This window comes from Acartia tonsa, chromosome 8 (assembly GCF_053477335.1).
Source record: "Acartia tonsa isolate MP-2025a chromosome 8, ASM5347733v1, whole genome shotgun sequence".
In the NCBI taxonomy this organism is placed as follows: Eukaryota; Metazoa; Arthropoda; class Copepoda; order Calanoida; family Acartiidae; genus Acartia; species Acartia tonsa.
Window position 1 is genome coordinate 27,343,290 of NC_137267.1, and position 14,502 is coordinate 27,357,791.

Consider the following 14,502-nt stretch of genomic DNA (forward strand, 5'->3'; position numbering starts at 1 on the left):
AAACATCACCCCAAAATTAAAAATGGGATTTACTCGCCCCGGCCTTCCCCACCCAATAAAAATCACCCTACCCCCCAAAAAATTATTTTAATTCAGTTCTTCTTTTTCCAGTACCTATTGTTTAGTATTTTTTGTAATAACTTCATAATTACAAAGTCATTAAGATTATGTGACATAAAAAGTTAGTCATAAAAATTATACCCATGAATAATTGTAATAAAAAGCACTTTTGTAAAAAAAACTTTTTTCATAAGAGGTAAGTTTTTATGACAAATACATTTATTGCAAGTGTACATATGATAAGCATTTTAAAGACGTTTATTTTTAAGACAAATTTAACCTGCGTACCATGGCTCAACATGTAGCGCATCTGCTTGTCATCATGGAGGTAATAGGTTCGAATCTTGGCCAGACACTGCATGAAATCTGAAGACGTTAAATGGTTCCTACTGCAGCTATGCCAGGTATGCAACATGTAAAGTTAGAGTATGAGGATTTCCTTGGCTCGTAAACAGGCGTAACTCATTACCATAGGACTTTCTGGCAGGTAGTTGGTTGCTGGATAGATGTCACTTAAATTGGATTGAATTGGTTCCCCTTAATTATCCAAGGTTCAACAAGAAGCGCATCTGCTTGTCATCAGAGAGGTAATAGGTTCGAATCTCGGCCAGACACTGCGTTATAACTGAAGACATTAAATGGTTACTACTGCTGCTATGGCAGGTGTGCAACATGTAAAGTTGGAGAAGGAGGATTTCCTTGGCTCATAAACAGGCATAACTCATTACCATAAAACTTTCAGGCAGGTAGTTCAATAAAAAAAAAGTTGGTTGCTGGATAGATGTCACTTAAACTAAAACAGAAAAGGAAAGAATTGGTTCCCCAAGGTTCAACAAGTAGCGCATCTGCCTGTCATCAGGGATGTAATAGGTTCGAATCTCGCGCAGACACTGCGTTATAACTGAAGACATTAAATGGTTCCTAGGTGCTAGGTGTGCAACATGAACAGGCGCAAAGGAAAGATATAATTCCCCTTGGACCTTGAGTTAATGTCATAGAAACCCTCGACCGTGGCTCAACATGTAGCGCATCGGCTCGTCGTCTGGGAGTTGATAGGCTTTGTACTGCATCATAACTAAAGATGTTGAAATAAATTCCTACTGATAAAAAACTTGTATAAAACTTTGGGTACCAGTATAAAACTTTGGGTATCAGAATAAATTTTTGTCTATTAGTATAAAACTTTGGGTACCAGTATGAAACTTTGGGTACCAGTATAAAACTTTGGGTACCAGTATAAAACTTTGGGTACCAGAATAAATTTTTGGCTATTAGTATAAAATTTTGGGTACCAGTATAAAACTTTGGGTACCAGTATAAAACTTTGGGTACCAATATAAAATTTGTGTACCAGTATAAAACTTTGGGTACTCGTATAAAACTTAAGGTACCAGTATAAAACTTTGGGTACCAATATTAAAACAAAATTTTAGGTATTAGTATAAAATTTTGGGTACCAGTATAAAACTTTGGGTACCAGTATAAAACTTTGGGTACCAGTATAAAATTTGGGTACCAGTATAAAACTTTGGGTACCAGTATAAAATTTGGGTACCTGTATAAAACTTTGGGTACCAGTAAAAAACTTTGGGTACCAGTATAAATTTTTAGTACCAGTATAAAACTTTTGGTACCAGTTTAAAACTTTGGGTACCAGTATAAAACTTTGGGTACCAGTATAAAACTTTGGGTTCTAGTATAAAACTTTGGGTACCAGTAAAAAACTTTGGGTACCAGTATAAATTTTTAGTACCAGTATAAAACTTTGGGTACCAGTTTAAAACTTTGGGTACCAGTATAAAAGTTTGGGTACCAGTATAAAACTTTGGGTTCTAGTATAAAACTTTTGGTACAAGTATAAAACTTTGGGTACCAGAATAAAATTTGAGTACTAGTCTAAAACTTTGGGTACCTGTATAAAAACTTTGGGTACCAGTATAAAACTTTGAGTACTAGTATAGAATTTTGGGTACTAGTATAAAACTTTGGGTACCAGTATAAAACTTTGGGTACCAGTATAAAATTTTGGGTACCAGTATAAAACTTTGGGTACCAGTATAAAACTTTGGGTACCAGAATAAAACTTTGGGTACCAGTATAAAATTTTGGGTACCAGTATAAAACTTTGGGTACCAGTATAAAACTTTGTGTACCAGTATAAAACTTTGGTTACCAGTAAAATTTGGGTACCAGTATAAAACTTTGGGTTCTAGTCTAAAACTTTGGGTACCATTATAAAACTTTGGGTACCAGACTAAAACTTTGGGTACCAGTATAAAACTTTGAGTACCAGTATAAAACTTTGGGTACTAGAATAAAACTTTGGGTACCAGAATAAACTTTGGGTACCAGTATAAAACTTTGGGTACCAGTATAAAATTTGGGTACTAATTCTGAATCAAACATTTGAAAAAATCCTGCTGTCCTCCCCCCTCTTCCCTCCACTCTTATTCTCACAACCCCTAACCACCCTCAACTCTCCAAAAAATGTCCTAGAATGCATTTAAAAAATCCAATTTAGCCGAAGCCTCAGCTGCAAAGCTTATTTTATAATCAGCCATAAGATCAGCCGCAAGGCTTAATATTGTATTCAGCCGCAGCCACATTCAGCTGCGCGGCTGAATTTAATTCAGCCACAGCCTCAGCCGCACGGCTTTCAGTAAGCCGCAGCCTCAGAATCAGCCGCGAGGCTTAATTATGATATCAGCCACTCTCAGCCTCAGCCTCACTCAGCCGCGCGGCTTAATTTTCCAATCAGCCACTGTAAGCCGCAGCCGCTATGAGCCGCGCGGCTTTCAGTAAGCCGCAGCCTCAGCCACAAATCCTTCAGCCACGGTAAGCCTCAGCCACCCTCAGCCACTGTAAGCCTCAGCCGCTCGAAGCCTCAGCCACAAAATTCCAATTCAGCCACTGTAAGCCTCAGCCACCCCAATTCTTATTAAGCCTCAGCCGCATTCAGCCGCAGCCACTCTCAGCCGCACTAAGCCTCAGCCACTCTCAGCCTCAGCCACTTCCATAACTTTAAGCAGCCGCAGCCGCAGCCTCAGCCGCAAATTAGGATTCAGCCGCAGCCGCAGCCGCGCGGCTGATAGCGCGGCTTCCGAACCCTGATAAATATTCATTCTTTTACTGTATACCAGCCTATCTGTGTTAAGATTAAGGAGAGTCATCACCTTCGTACACAGAATAATTGAGAAAAATTGAAGTAGCCATTCATCAATTTATCAAACAGTACTAGAACAGCTAACCTCTTAGAAGCAAATCATATTGTTATAAAGACCAAAAAAAAAGTAATAATTCATGTTTTCTTTAGTTTTACAAAAAAAAAGTAGCTTGAGGCGATGTTGAGAATAATACGGAAATGGATGCACCCTAATATGTGTAACTATTGAATAGTAAAGGGTACTTGTGGGGCTCTGAATAATAAGAAAACAATATACTATAATATAACTACCTTAATACAAGTAATAACAATCACTCATATGGAAATGTATAATGAAATTTTTTTTTGTAAAAAACTAGGATAGCTTATCAAAGTCTACGTTCGATAGCTGGTAATTTTTGAATAAAAGAGAGTTTGAAGATTTATTTGACCTATTTAAGTATTTCCCATATTGATTTCTATTATAGCATGTTTCAGGACTCAGGACTGCTAAGAAAGAAAAATCTATATAATTTGTCTGACAAAAGCACAATTTGGTGGCTTTTTAAGACACAAGACAAAAAAATAGTGAAATCCAAAATGTTTGAAAGACAATTTGAAACTTTCATAAACCAGTGGCGGAACCGTCAAAATCTGCCATCTCCCAACGTAATTTTTGGTGATAATCAAACAAGAAATGACGATTTTGGCTTTTAGGGCTTTTAAGTCACTATTTTATAAAATTGGATAAGAAATATTTGGGGGTTGATTAATTTAATTCTAATCTATTTATCCCAATTATATATATTTTTCAAATATAATTTTTTATCTGAATGTTTAGCTCTGTGATTGGGAAAAAGTAATATAAGTTAACCAATAACAACTTGTATATAATCATATTATATGCTAAAGATTGATATTTCCCCATACATTTTCTTTGGAACTATAACCTAAACATCCCACCCTAATCAATTTAATTCATTTTGCAAGAAAACTTTTCATCTACTCTACAAATGACTTAGGTCCTTCCGACTCTCAGTATTTACTGTTTTAAAATAATTAAAGACAGTTGTCTAATATCTTGTTGAGATTCACATAAGCATATACCTTATGGTTTACATTGTCAGTTCGTCCCCTAATTACATTGATGTTAGAGGGGTGTCCAAACGAAATAAAAATGATAACTGCACAAAGATTATGAATCACTGGCAGAAAAAGTTTTTCTGGGGAAAGATTTGTTCAATTTATTCACATCATATATGCATATTATAGACATTAATCATATACAAATATAACCATTTATGTAGATTTTCTAGCCCTCCCATAAATATCTATCTATCCATTCATAAACCATTTTTGATAATGTAATTTAAACAATTATTGATATCTTCATTTAAGTACCTATCTGTATGTTTTGTACAAATCAATAAATATCAAAAATAAATTTATTTATAAGAAGCTCAATAAATATTTTTTTACAGATACATATAATACAGAAACGCATTTTAATTATATTTCATATTAAATAGCTTTTGATCTTTAAAACCATAGTACTAAAAAAAAGAAAAGTGTACTGTAATTTAAAATTAATTTTGATAATATTATTGTGCATTAAAAAAAATCAATTTTCTACAACTAAAGTTACGTATTGACGCAATAACCTGCATGCTCTGAAAGGGTTACGTTCGCGCGCTACTTGGCAAAAAAAGACAGGTGGACAGAAAGACGAACAGCAAAATTACAGAGTAGGTGTAGATAAAATGTAAAATAAGTCTAGTTGGAAAGTAAATGTACGCAGTAATGTACCAAATAGTGTGAAATAATAATATCTAAAAGTTCCGATGACACGAATCTTTTTCTTTATATGTTAAAATATGGAATAGCACCATAAAACACAATGTTCTAAGAAAAACCTCTATATTTTTATATTTTTATTTGAAAAGCTCCAAAAAGTACCTAGTCTATTTCTATAATTTCCAAAGTACGGTAATCCTATACAGGTTAATGTTCGTTTGTCCTATTTTTTAAAATTTTACAGATGTTGTTTATTTGCGTCCACTAAACGATCTTTGTAAAAAATTATGAATCCTAAAATCTTTTTCATCCTTATTCAAGAAAATTGTCTTTAGGAATCCTTATACAATTCTTTGAAAGTATAGAATGATGACTAGTAAAATCTTTACAATTCAAGGGGATACCAAATATGCTTTTGATATATTTTATTCCATGGTGTCACAATAGAATCTTATTCAGATTAGTCTACTATTATTTGTATCACTACTCTTTCATATTGTCTTTGGAAATAACCTATAAAGTCTGATCTAAATAGGGTTTAACCAGTAGAAAAGATGTTCTATTCAAAAACAAAGAAATTGAAATAGGAATACTATTCAGTTTTCATGTAAATTTAGGATGAAAAAGTGATTCACAGTTACTCTATGTTTAGGATATTCAAATCCTTTACTAAAATGATTATAACCAGATGACAATAATTTAGTCTATACTCTAAAACTTCATTTTTTTTCTTTTGGTAAATGTTTTCCTTTTGATTCATGATTTTAGTACTGTATTTTGTTTAATTTGCAAAATTAGCCTTGTTGTGTTGTAGAAACATTTTATTCGAAAAGGTTTTGAATGGACAGTGAAAAATATGTAAAAAAAAACATAAATGAAACGTTTAGAAAAATACACGCATACATACATCTAGATACTTTTAAATAATTCATGTACCCTGTACCAATGAGGGAGAGAGAAATCAGAAGAACTAGGGTTATAGAAACATTAACAGCATATACATCTAGATAATTTTATATAATACATGTACCATTTACCAATGAGGGAGAGGACTAGGGGTATTGGAATATTAACAGCACATACATTTAGATACTTTTATATAATACATGTACCCTGTACCAATGAGGGAGAGATAAATCAGAAGAACTAGGGTTATAGAAACATTAACAGCACATACATCTAGATAATTTTATATAATACATGTACCATTTACCAATGAGGGAGAGGACTAGGGGTATTGGAATATTAACAGCACATACATTCAGATACTTTTATATAATACATGTACCCTGTACCAATGAGGGAGAAGGAAATCAGCAGGAACTAGGGTTATAGAAATATTAACAGCGGGATTTTTAAGATTTATATGTTGGTACTTTTTTAATACCTTTCTATCTATCATTTTTCAATGTATAGATATCTAGTTACTTTCAGAGTAAATGATCTACTAAACAAATACTTTTCTATATTTTTATATAAATTTATGAATTTCTTGAATTATTAATATGTTTTTTTTTTTTTTATATGTATATCTCTTTATATTTTTACTATATCATCGTACTTTGGTCATGATTTGACCTCCTAGACATAAAATCTTAATTGTTCTATAATATCAAACGTATCAAATATCAAATTATTTAGAAGAATACGATTTTAAATGTTGCTTTGGTATCATTTCATATCAATATTTCAATTAATGAATCTCAAAGAAAAACAAAATATTTAAAAGTAGCAGTTTTATATTATATTTGTATTCTATCTAAATATCTAACCGTCTATCAATTTACCGCTCTTTCTTTTTATCTACCTATCTACATGTGAATCTATCTATATGTAAATGATTAGTTCCCAAGAGTTTTGATGTAATAATTATTACAATATATGTATTCCGATGCAGTTTTTAAACATAGGAGACAGGGCAACATCAAGAGAGATAGAGAGAGTAGATGAACTTTAAAGAGAGAGAAGGGGGAAGAGCAAGAAAAGGGGGAATAGAGATAGTTAGGATGAAAAAGAGAGTAAGTGAAATAGAGAGAGATTAAGATAGACCGGGAAAGAGAAGATGGAGAAAGAGAAAAAGAGAGATTGTAATAACGCAAGGCAAGCAACAGTGGAATTAGAATAAAGGTTTCAAAATGTTATTAAAAAGAAATAATCTTTGAAAGGACAATTAAAGGTAACACAAAATCATAAAAAAACGTTTTCTTTAAACCATTCAAAATAATGAAAATGCAACTCTTCTATTATCAAAATCAAAAGAAATATTATTTTAATATTAACTAATTAATAATACTTCTATTAACCCCTTTCTTTGTCACCGTCTTTGGTCAAATGGACCATCTTGGAACATGAAGCCTAGTGTTATTAGCCTAAATTCCTTATGTCTTTTCATCGTTCTGATGAACAGTCTCCAAACTGACTATTGTTTTTTCGAAGATTTTTTTTATTTTAACTTGACTAACAATTTTCTCATTTACTTAACATTATCTGTTTTTTTAGAAATGTCCCTAATTTGGACGTAACTGTTCTTGTTTTTAAGAGTATTTGTACTTGATATAGAAGAGAAAAGAGACTGTTGCTTGCCTTACTTTACAAGAGAGAAAAAGAAAAAAAGGAGATACATTGAATTTCATACACAGAAAGAGAAAACAAGAGAGAAAGAACGAGGGAGAGAGAGAGAGAGAGAGAGAGAGAGAGAGAGAGAGAGAGAGAGAGAGAGAGAGTGAAAGAAATTGAGACTCTGAAAAGATTTACAAAAAACTTGTACAGAAGTATATGACTATATATGTATTGTATAATGTATATAAGGCGGACAGATTAAACTCGTAGGTTTCGTGTTTATTCTAGGCTAGTAATTAAATTAAAATTAATACACTTATCTAATATTTGTCTAAAAAATATACTTATTTGAAGGGGATTGAGCCATGATTGTTGATATTCGACTTCTAGCGGCAACGTTATGTTTTATATAAGTCGCGGGTTTAATATCATCTAAAGTTGCTAGCCTAATTTCAAGTAAAACTAAAAATATCTTAAACATTATAAATTAAGAGCAGTTTGACATTAGCAACGCGTTTGATGACATTTACTTCGCGATATTTAAACTGGTATTTATCTAATTTTTATTTCACTGGCGACTTTTAAAATCATTGAACAATTTAAACAAGAGAAAGTAGGGGGAAGGTAATTGTATATTTTTTTTCGCTTGTGGAGTTTTACTAAAAAAAAACATTGGTCCAGGAAGTATAGGTCACATAATAGATCGTAAGAACATTTATTTAATCATTACATATACTGTTTGTGTAAAATGATTATTATGTAAGTTTACTTTCCCCGTTTTTGTATAAAAAACCATAAGAACCAATAAACATATAACATAAATAAATACATATAAGAGTATAGTTACAAGATATTCATAAAAGATAAATAAAAAATATTTTCCCACCCTTGGTTTGGCTTATAAATGGCTTATAAATAAATATTTGATGGAAGAAATTTCATCCCTCGTTGTGTAGCTTAAAATATACCATGGACAAATACTAAGCTTCCTTTAAAATTGAGAAATATTTTTTGCTGACGGTTTCATCTTTTTAATTCGACAAACTGTTAAACAAATATATATTTAGCTCCTTTTAAATAATTCTTAAACATATGAAATAATACTTCTACAAACAGCTGTATTTTTTTATTTTCAAACTATAAAGGTTTCGTGATTTTTTGTATAGAATAATGAGAGTTTGACTTGAATATTTTTACTTTTCAAAGGCAAAGCTTTCCTGTAATTAGGGTCTGTACGTACGTCACAGTTACCTCTTTCGTCAAATTATTATGTATGTTAGATTTGTCCTGTCTTAAACTTTGAATGATGAATCCTATAACAATTTGGTACAATTTAGAAATAAGAAATTATCTCATTCATCTGATTTTTGGATCAATGATTTTTATAACATAATTTAGCAAAAAGTTTATATACAATTTTGTTAATTCTTTTAGATTAATATTCTGTTTATTAAGTTTTTACATTCAGATTGACACCCTCCTTTGGCACACCCTTACATGAGATGATATTTATTGCCATGCCATGGTAAAATAAGAATATCCTATTTTTCTTTGATATTTCATACGTACACAGCATAACATACCAAAAAAATACAGTGAAACCACCCTATTTTGAACGTATATTGAAACCATACCTATAATTTATTCTAAAATTTAGCAAGACAATACTATGGTCGTGTGTTTAAATGGTGCCCAGAGCCAATAAAAAATTTTTACTCTTTTTTCCAAAATCTTTATTTAGAGATAAAAATAATCTAGGGGTGAAAAATTCTATCTTATAAGGCCTTATGTTAACCTAAACTGTAAAAAAAATTAGAGCTTAGATAATTTACATGGCATTTAAGATTATCGTTTTCCAGAATAATTTCTGAAAATTGTGTCCCAACTTATATTATTTAGTTGTATGAATATATTGGTATGATGTTATCTATCCTGAAAATGCAAAATAAGTTATATTTATCAATATATATGTTTCATATGGATCAAGACCTGTTACGAACAACAAATATAAAATCTTTTTTTGTTCTTTAGTATTCATCTTATAAATATCGTCCATTGAAATTTTGTCTTACAAATAGCACTTAAGTTACTAACCCTTGCGTTGGCATAACATAACCTAACCAAACTATATAAATGGTGTTATCTAGAAGTTTGTTTTGTTGACACAGTATTGCCATTCTAAATACACTTTGACTACAGTTTTCTGTTGTCATAAAACTACACCATTTTTAACATGATCCCCATATATGTTATCAATAGTCAAGCAGCGAATGTAAAAATAAGAGATATCATAAACCAAAAACATATTGCTTCAGAGAATACTGACAAAGTATGTAAGAAAAATAGTTGGTAGAATAACTGGCAATTTTCTTCTAAATAAAAAGGACCACAAACAAAAATTTTGAATCTCAGTTTAAGATATATTAGGTTATCTATTTCAATTTGCTTAAAACTGTTCTACGTCTACGACCGGTAAGTTTTAAAATCTTTCCTAAATCATTAACTTAAAATGAATATCAAAACCATAATAAAATAAGTTTAAAATCAATGGATTTGAGTACTGGCGAATACGAATTGAAAAGAGTTTCAAGTTAATTTTTGTAGAGAATTTTGTTATATAATTTATATGGAATTTTTTCATGAATTCTTCATAGCAATAAATGCTATTTAATAAGATTTTTAAGATTACAGCCCCTGTATAGTAAAATTATAGTTTTGTTAACTTAATGTCCTGGTGATAAAAGAATCTTATAAATGACAAGTATAACAGAATACATAATTCTAAGGCTTTAAATCAGCTTCTACTTAGCCCTACTAAGAAGTATTGTAATCACTAAAATTATATTCATATAACTAAATCATATGTTATTTAAATAATAGTAGGGGTCTTATCTAGAAAAGGGTAAGCTGTCCGTCAGTAGCTTTAAGACCATATCTCATTTGTATTGCATCTTCGCTACCTAAATTGTATTCAATAAAAGTGTAGAACATTGTAGGTTAAAGTTGTTTAGCTCTGGGACATATTCAATATTATATTCAATCAATTCTGAAATATTGAACTAGATGTACTGATGTAGCCTGGTCTAAAATAAAATCTTTCTCATTATAGTGCAAAAGTAGAAATGTATGCTTATTCCTAACTTAAAGTTCTTGTGATTTATTCTATAAGTAAATTACTCTTCCATCCTTTTATATAAAAAAAAACAGGAATTTTGTCTGTAGGTCTATTCTATTTGACAAATTAAAACTTACAAATAATGTAAAATCATTAAATCAAATACAAGGATAGTAGACCTAAACAAATTAAATAATATACAACTGGAATAAAGGAACAAAATTGTAAAATACTTAAATAGTTGTATAAAAGCATGGCGCCAAATTATTTTCACATATATACTAAACTAAATATATGTTACTTTTCTTTCCAAAGACTTTATGTTGTCTAGTCTATTTTTGTATGAGGCATCTCACTTTGAACCATGCTGATAGAATGTACTAGTGAAAAATATATTGCCCCTTCTGCTGTTTTATCACTCAACTATGAAAAATTGCCTTTTTATCTCAAATACAAAATACCCTTTAAGTTTTTATTTATCCAGAATGTAATTGAAATTGTTCAATTTCTATGCTGTATATTATATATCTGAGAGATTCCTCTACTTATGTATAATACTTGGAAAAGCATTTTGTAGTTAAAGATCGACATCAATTTTAACCATATATATCAACAATAAAAATATATGACTTTACTGTGAATCTGCGGAAATGTATGAGACACCAAGATCGAAGTTTCGTGAAGATTTCATTAAATGATTCAGTGTATTTACATAAGTTATATTGATTTATAAACGATATCATTGCGCCTTAATTATTGTCATTTAAAAAAAATAGTTAGAATAAAATAAATATAAATCATTTTTAAAAATATCAGCTGCGCCTCTTGCGTCTTCTAATAGAGGGGTACGCCAGATAAATCAATTTAAAACCAACAAAAGACATTCCACTAGCTGCCCTGAAAAACTTAACCCAATGGATCTTACAATTTTAGAGATATTCTACTCTTAACAAATAAACCTTATAATATAGCATGTTAAAAACTGTACTTATAAATTTTATAGAGAAATTACCAAACTAAACATATTCATATTTTGATTAATTAAAATTAAGAATATACTTACAATTTATTAAAACATTTCATATTAGATTAAAACCAAAACATACCTAAAATATTAAATTAAAATTATTGAAAATTGTTGAAATGCGCAGTACTTCAAATAAATATCGTCTTACTTTGCAAAAGGTTCAAACTTATCTCTGAAATAAATCCTCACAAACCAGGATAAATAAAACAGAAATAGAATGGTAGTTCAACGCCGTAGTTTAAGTCATACTTATAAAAAAATTAAAATATTTATTTATCTCTAATCTCTATATAAGTTTTCAAATATGTATCTTCATAATAATAAACTATAATCTATCTATACATTTTCTATTCTTTCCATCTTTCCAGCTATATGACTCTTCATCAAAAGACAAAAAGTTAATTATCTCTCCTTCCGCCTATCTTTATATCTATTAATTTATATCTCCCATGCACCTATGATGATATCTATCTAAATAAGTATTAGCCTGTCTGTCTATCTACCTATGACTTTTAATCAGTATATATTTAATATCCACTTCTAAAATCATCTAAAAATATTATTGCATTCATCTATCTATCTATCTATCTATCTTTCCAGCTATCTGTGTAATACCTGAAACCTGTCTAGAACAGCTGGAGGCTGTAGGAGCATCCTTAGCACCTGCTGCTGATCAGTCTCACCACTTACACAACTACCAAACCCTAACAGATCAAATTGTTTATACCTACAGACCAGAAAATTAGATTTGTCCTTTTGTTGAAGTTGATTATTTGGCTTTTATGATACAAAATTTTTAATAATATAATTTTTCCATGAACTTTATTTAAAAGATAATTATATCTAAAAATATGATTATTTTTTAAAATGTGTCAGTACGGTTATATTTACAAATATTAATTTATTCGAACTTTAGTTTTGGAAAGCTTTTCTTTTATGGATGTTGTAAATCTTGCTATGTTGTTTGGTCTAAAGGAATAAACACCTAAGGAATCTATTTTGAAGTGTTGTTTTAAAACTTTTGTGAAAAAATATAAAATTTATAAATGTTTCTGTCTGAATACTATCTTTGATTCTTCAATATTCTTTGTTTTCTTCGTCTGAATACAGTTGATGTGAAACAATTTAATTGTGAAGATTCGTATGACCGATGCATATCTAATATACAATACATTTTGTGCATATACAAAAAAATAGAAATGTAATTTCTTCGGTTGGAATTTAAGACAGTTTTAATAATTTAGAAAATTCTTACGAGCCAATTAAAGTCCATCCTATAACTAACTTTGTACAACCGGCTAATTATTAATTGTTTTTCTTTAGCCTTACTACTTATGAATATTGTAATCTTTATTTTATGAAATTTTTCAAAAATTTCTCCATAAGTTGTAATATTTATTTAGAACTGGTAAAATAACATTTCTAATAAAAGTTTATTATTGATCAAAGGTTATTAAGCTTTGATTAACCTTGAAAATATTTCTAATTTAAAGTTTAAATTAAGATACGTGGAATATTATTTATTTGAAACTATGATATTTGATTTGAGATATATTATAGATTTCCTTGCATACTAGTATCAAGTTTAAAATCTGTATGTAATATAGGATCTCATAAAAACACGCGAACAAGCTAAGTTAATCCGTTCGTCGTCTGGTTGGTTTTGGTAAATGCAAAGCTAGGGACGCAGAGCAAAAGTAACATTAATTTGTTTTTAATTTTTTTTGCAATGAAAAAACTTACTTTCTTTATCAATTCAAAAGTCTTACTTGAAATAAAAACTAGAAAAAGTTTTTACTTTTACTTTTCTCTTTTTGATACTTTGAGGTTAACCTATTGTTGTTGCGAAAAATTAATAGATATCAACTTGATTTATAAAATATTGATTCCTAGAAAGATTTGGCACAATGGTAAAAACCCTAGAGTATCTGTAATTATGCCTCCAGTGAAAGTAAGACTTTAATCATACATTAAGACTGATTAATTCTTTTTTAGATTTGTAATTGTTTAACTTCAACCGCACTATAGTCTTTACTTGTTAATTTTCGTTTGTCCATCATATGATCGATAGATCTTCGCTATTATGGCTGTTGTTATCCTTTTTTAAAGTAAATATCCAAAGTAGTCGAATATTTGATCTTAGCCTAACATTTCTTTCTGTCTATGAAAAAATAATGTTGTAAAGTGAGATACAATTTTCTAGAATTTAACCTTAGTTATGAATCTTTTATGTGATAAAAACACTCCAAATTCCGTGGGGGTAAAAGCACTCCAAATTTTGTGGAAACGAAACTACTTTATACATTGCAAGAAATAATGATTTACAAAATTATTTGCAAAAATAGTAACTTTCTCGTTTCTCTACAAAGGTGTTTGGATTCATTATAAACCACATCGCGCCAAACTAGAGAGATTTAAAAAATCCCAGTAGTAGAATTGGAAATGCCAAGGCATACAAACAAGCTCATCTCAGTAATGTACAAAAAAAAGCAATTCTAGAAAAAGGATGAATAATTTAAGAAGTCATTGTTGATAGGGCATATTTAATTGTATGGTTCTCTATGGTCATTGCACAATCACTAAAAGAACTTTTATTTGGCAATCTGAAATGCTAAATTCAAATGAATTTAAAGAATTTAAAACATTTAAATCTTAGTTAGAAGATCCAGTCCTTTCCAAGATTTTACCCTCATTTATATATTTGTTTGGTCTTTGTTTCAAAATGTTAAAAGTTAACATTATTATAAGATTTCTATGATTTACTTTATGGATATTATTAGGTTAAAAAAAGTTAATGTGAAAGAA

At 30.0% G+C, this 14,502-nt stretch overlaps 1 protein-coding gene across 3 annotated transcripts in view; it reads right to left on the reverse strand.

Annotated features, from left to right (window-relative positions):
• The window catches only part of LOC145326416 (CUGBP Elav-like family member 4), a 201,358-nt gene that overhangs the window by 26,898 nt on the left and 159,958 nt on the right, over positions 1-14,502 (reverse strand). For 2 of the 3 annotated variants that reach the window (XM_080169764.1, XM_080169763.1), the window contains exons 1-2: positions 12,683-12,800; positions 12,313-12,401 (exon numbers count right to left, since the gene is read on the reverse strand). The exons of the other annotated variant lie outside the window; for it this stretch is intronic. In XM_080169764.1, the coding sequence (XP_080025890.1) occupies positions 12,313-12,351 (39 nt within the window). In that variant the 5' untranslated portion in view covers positions 12,352-12,401; positions 12,683-12,800. Of the gene's footprint in view, positions 1-12,312; positions 12,402-12,682; positions 12,801-14,502 lie in introns of those variants that run through there. 3 annotated transcript variants of the gene reach the window in all.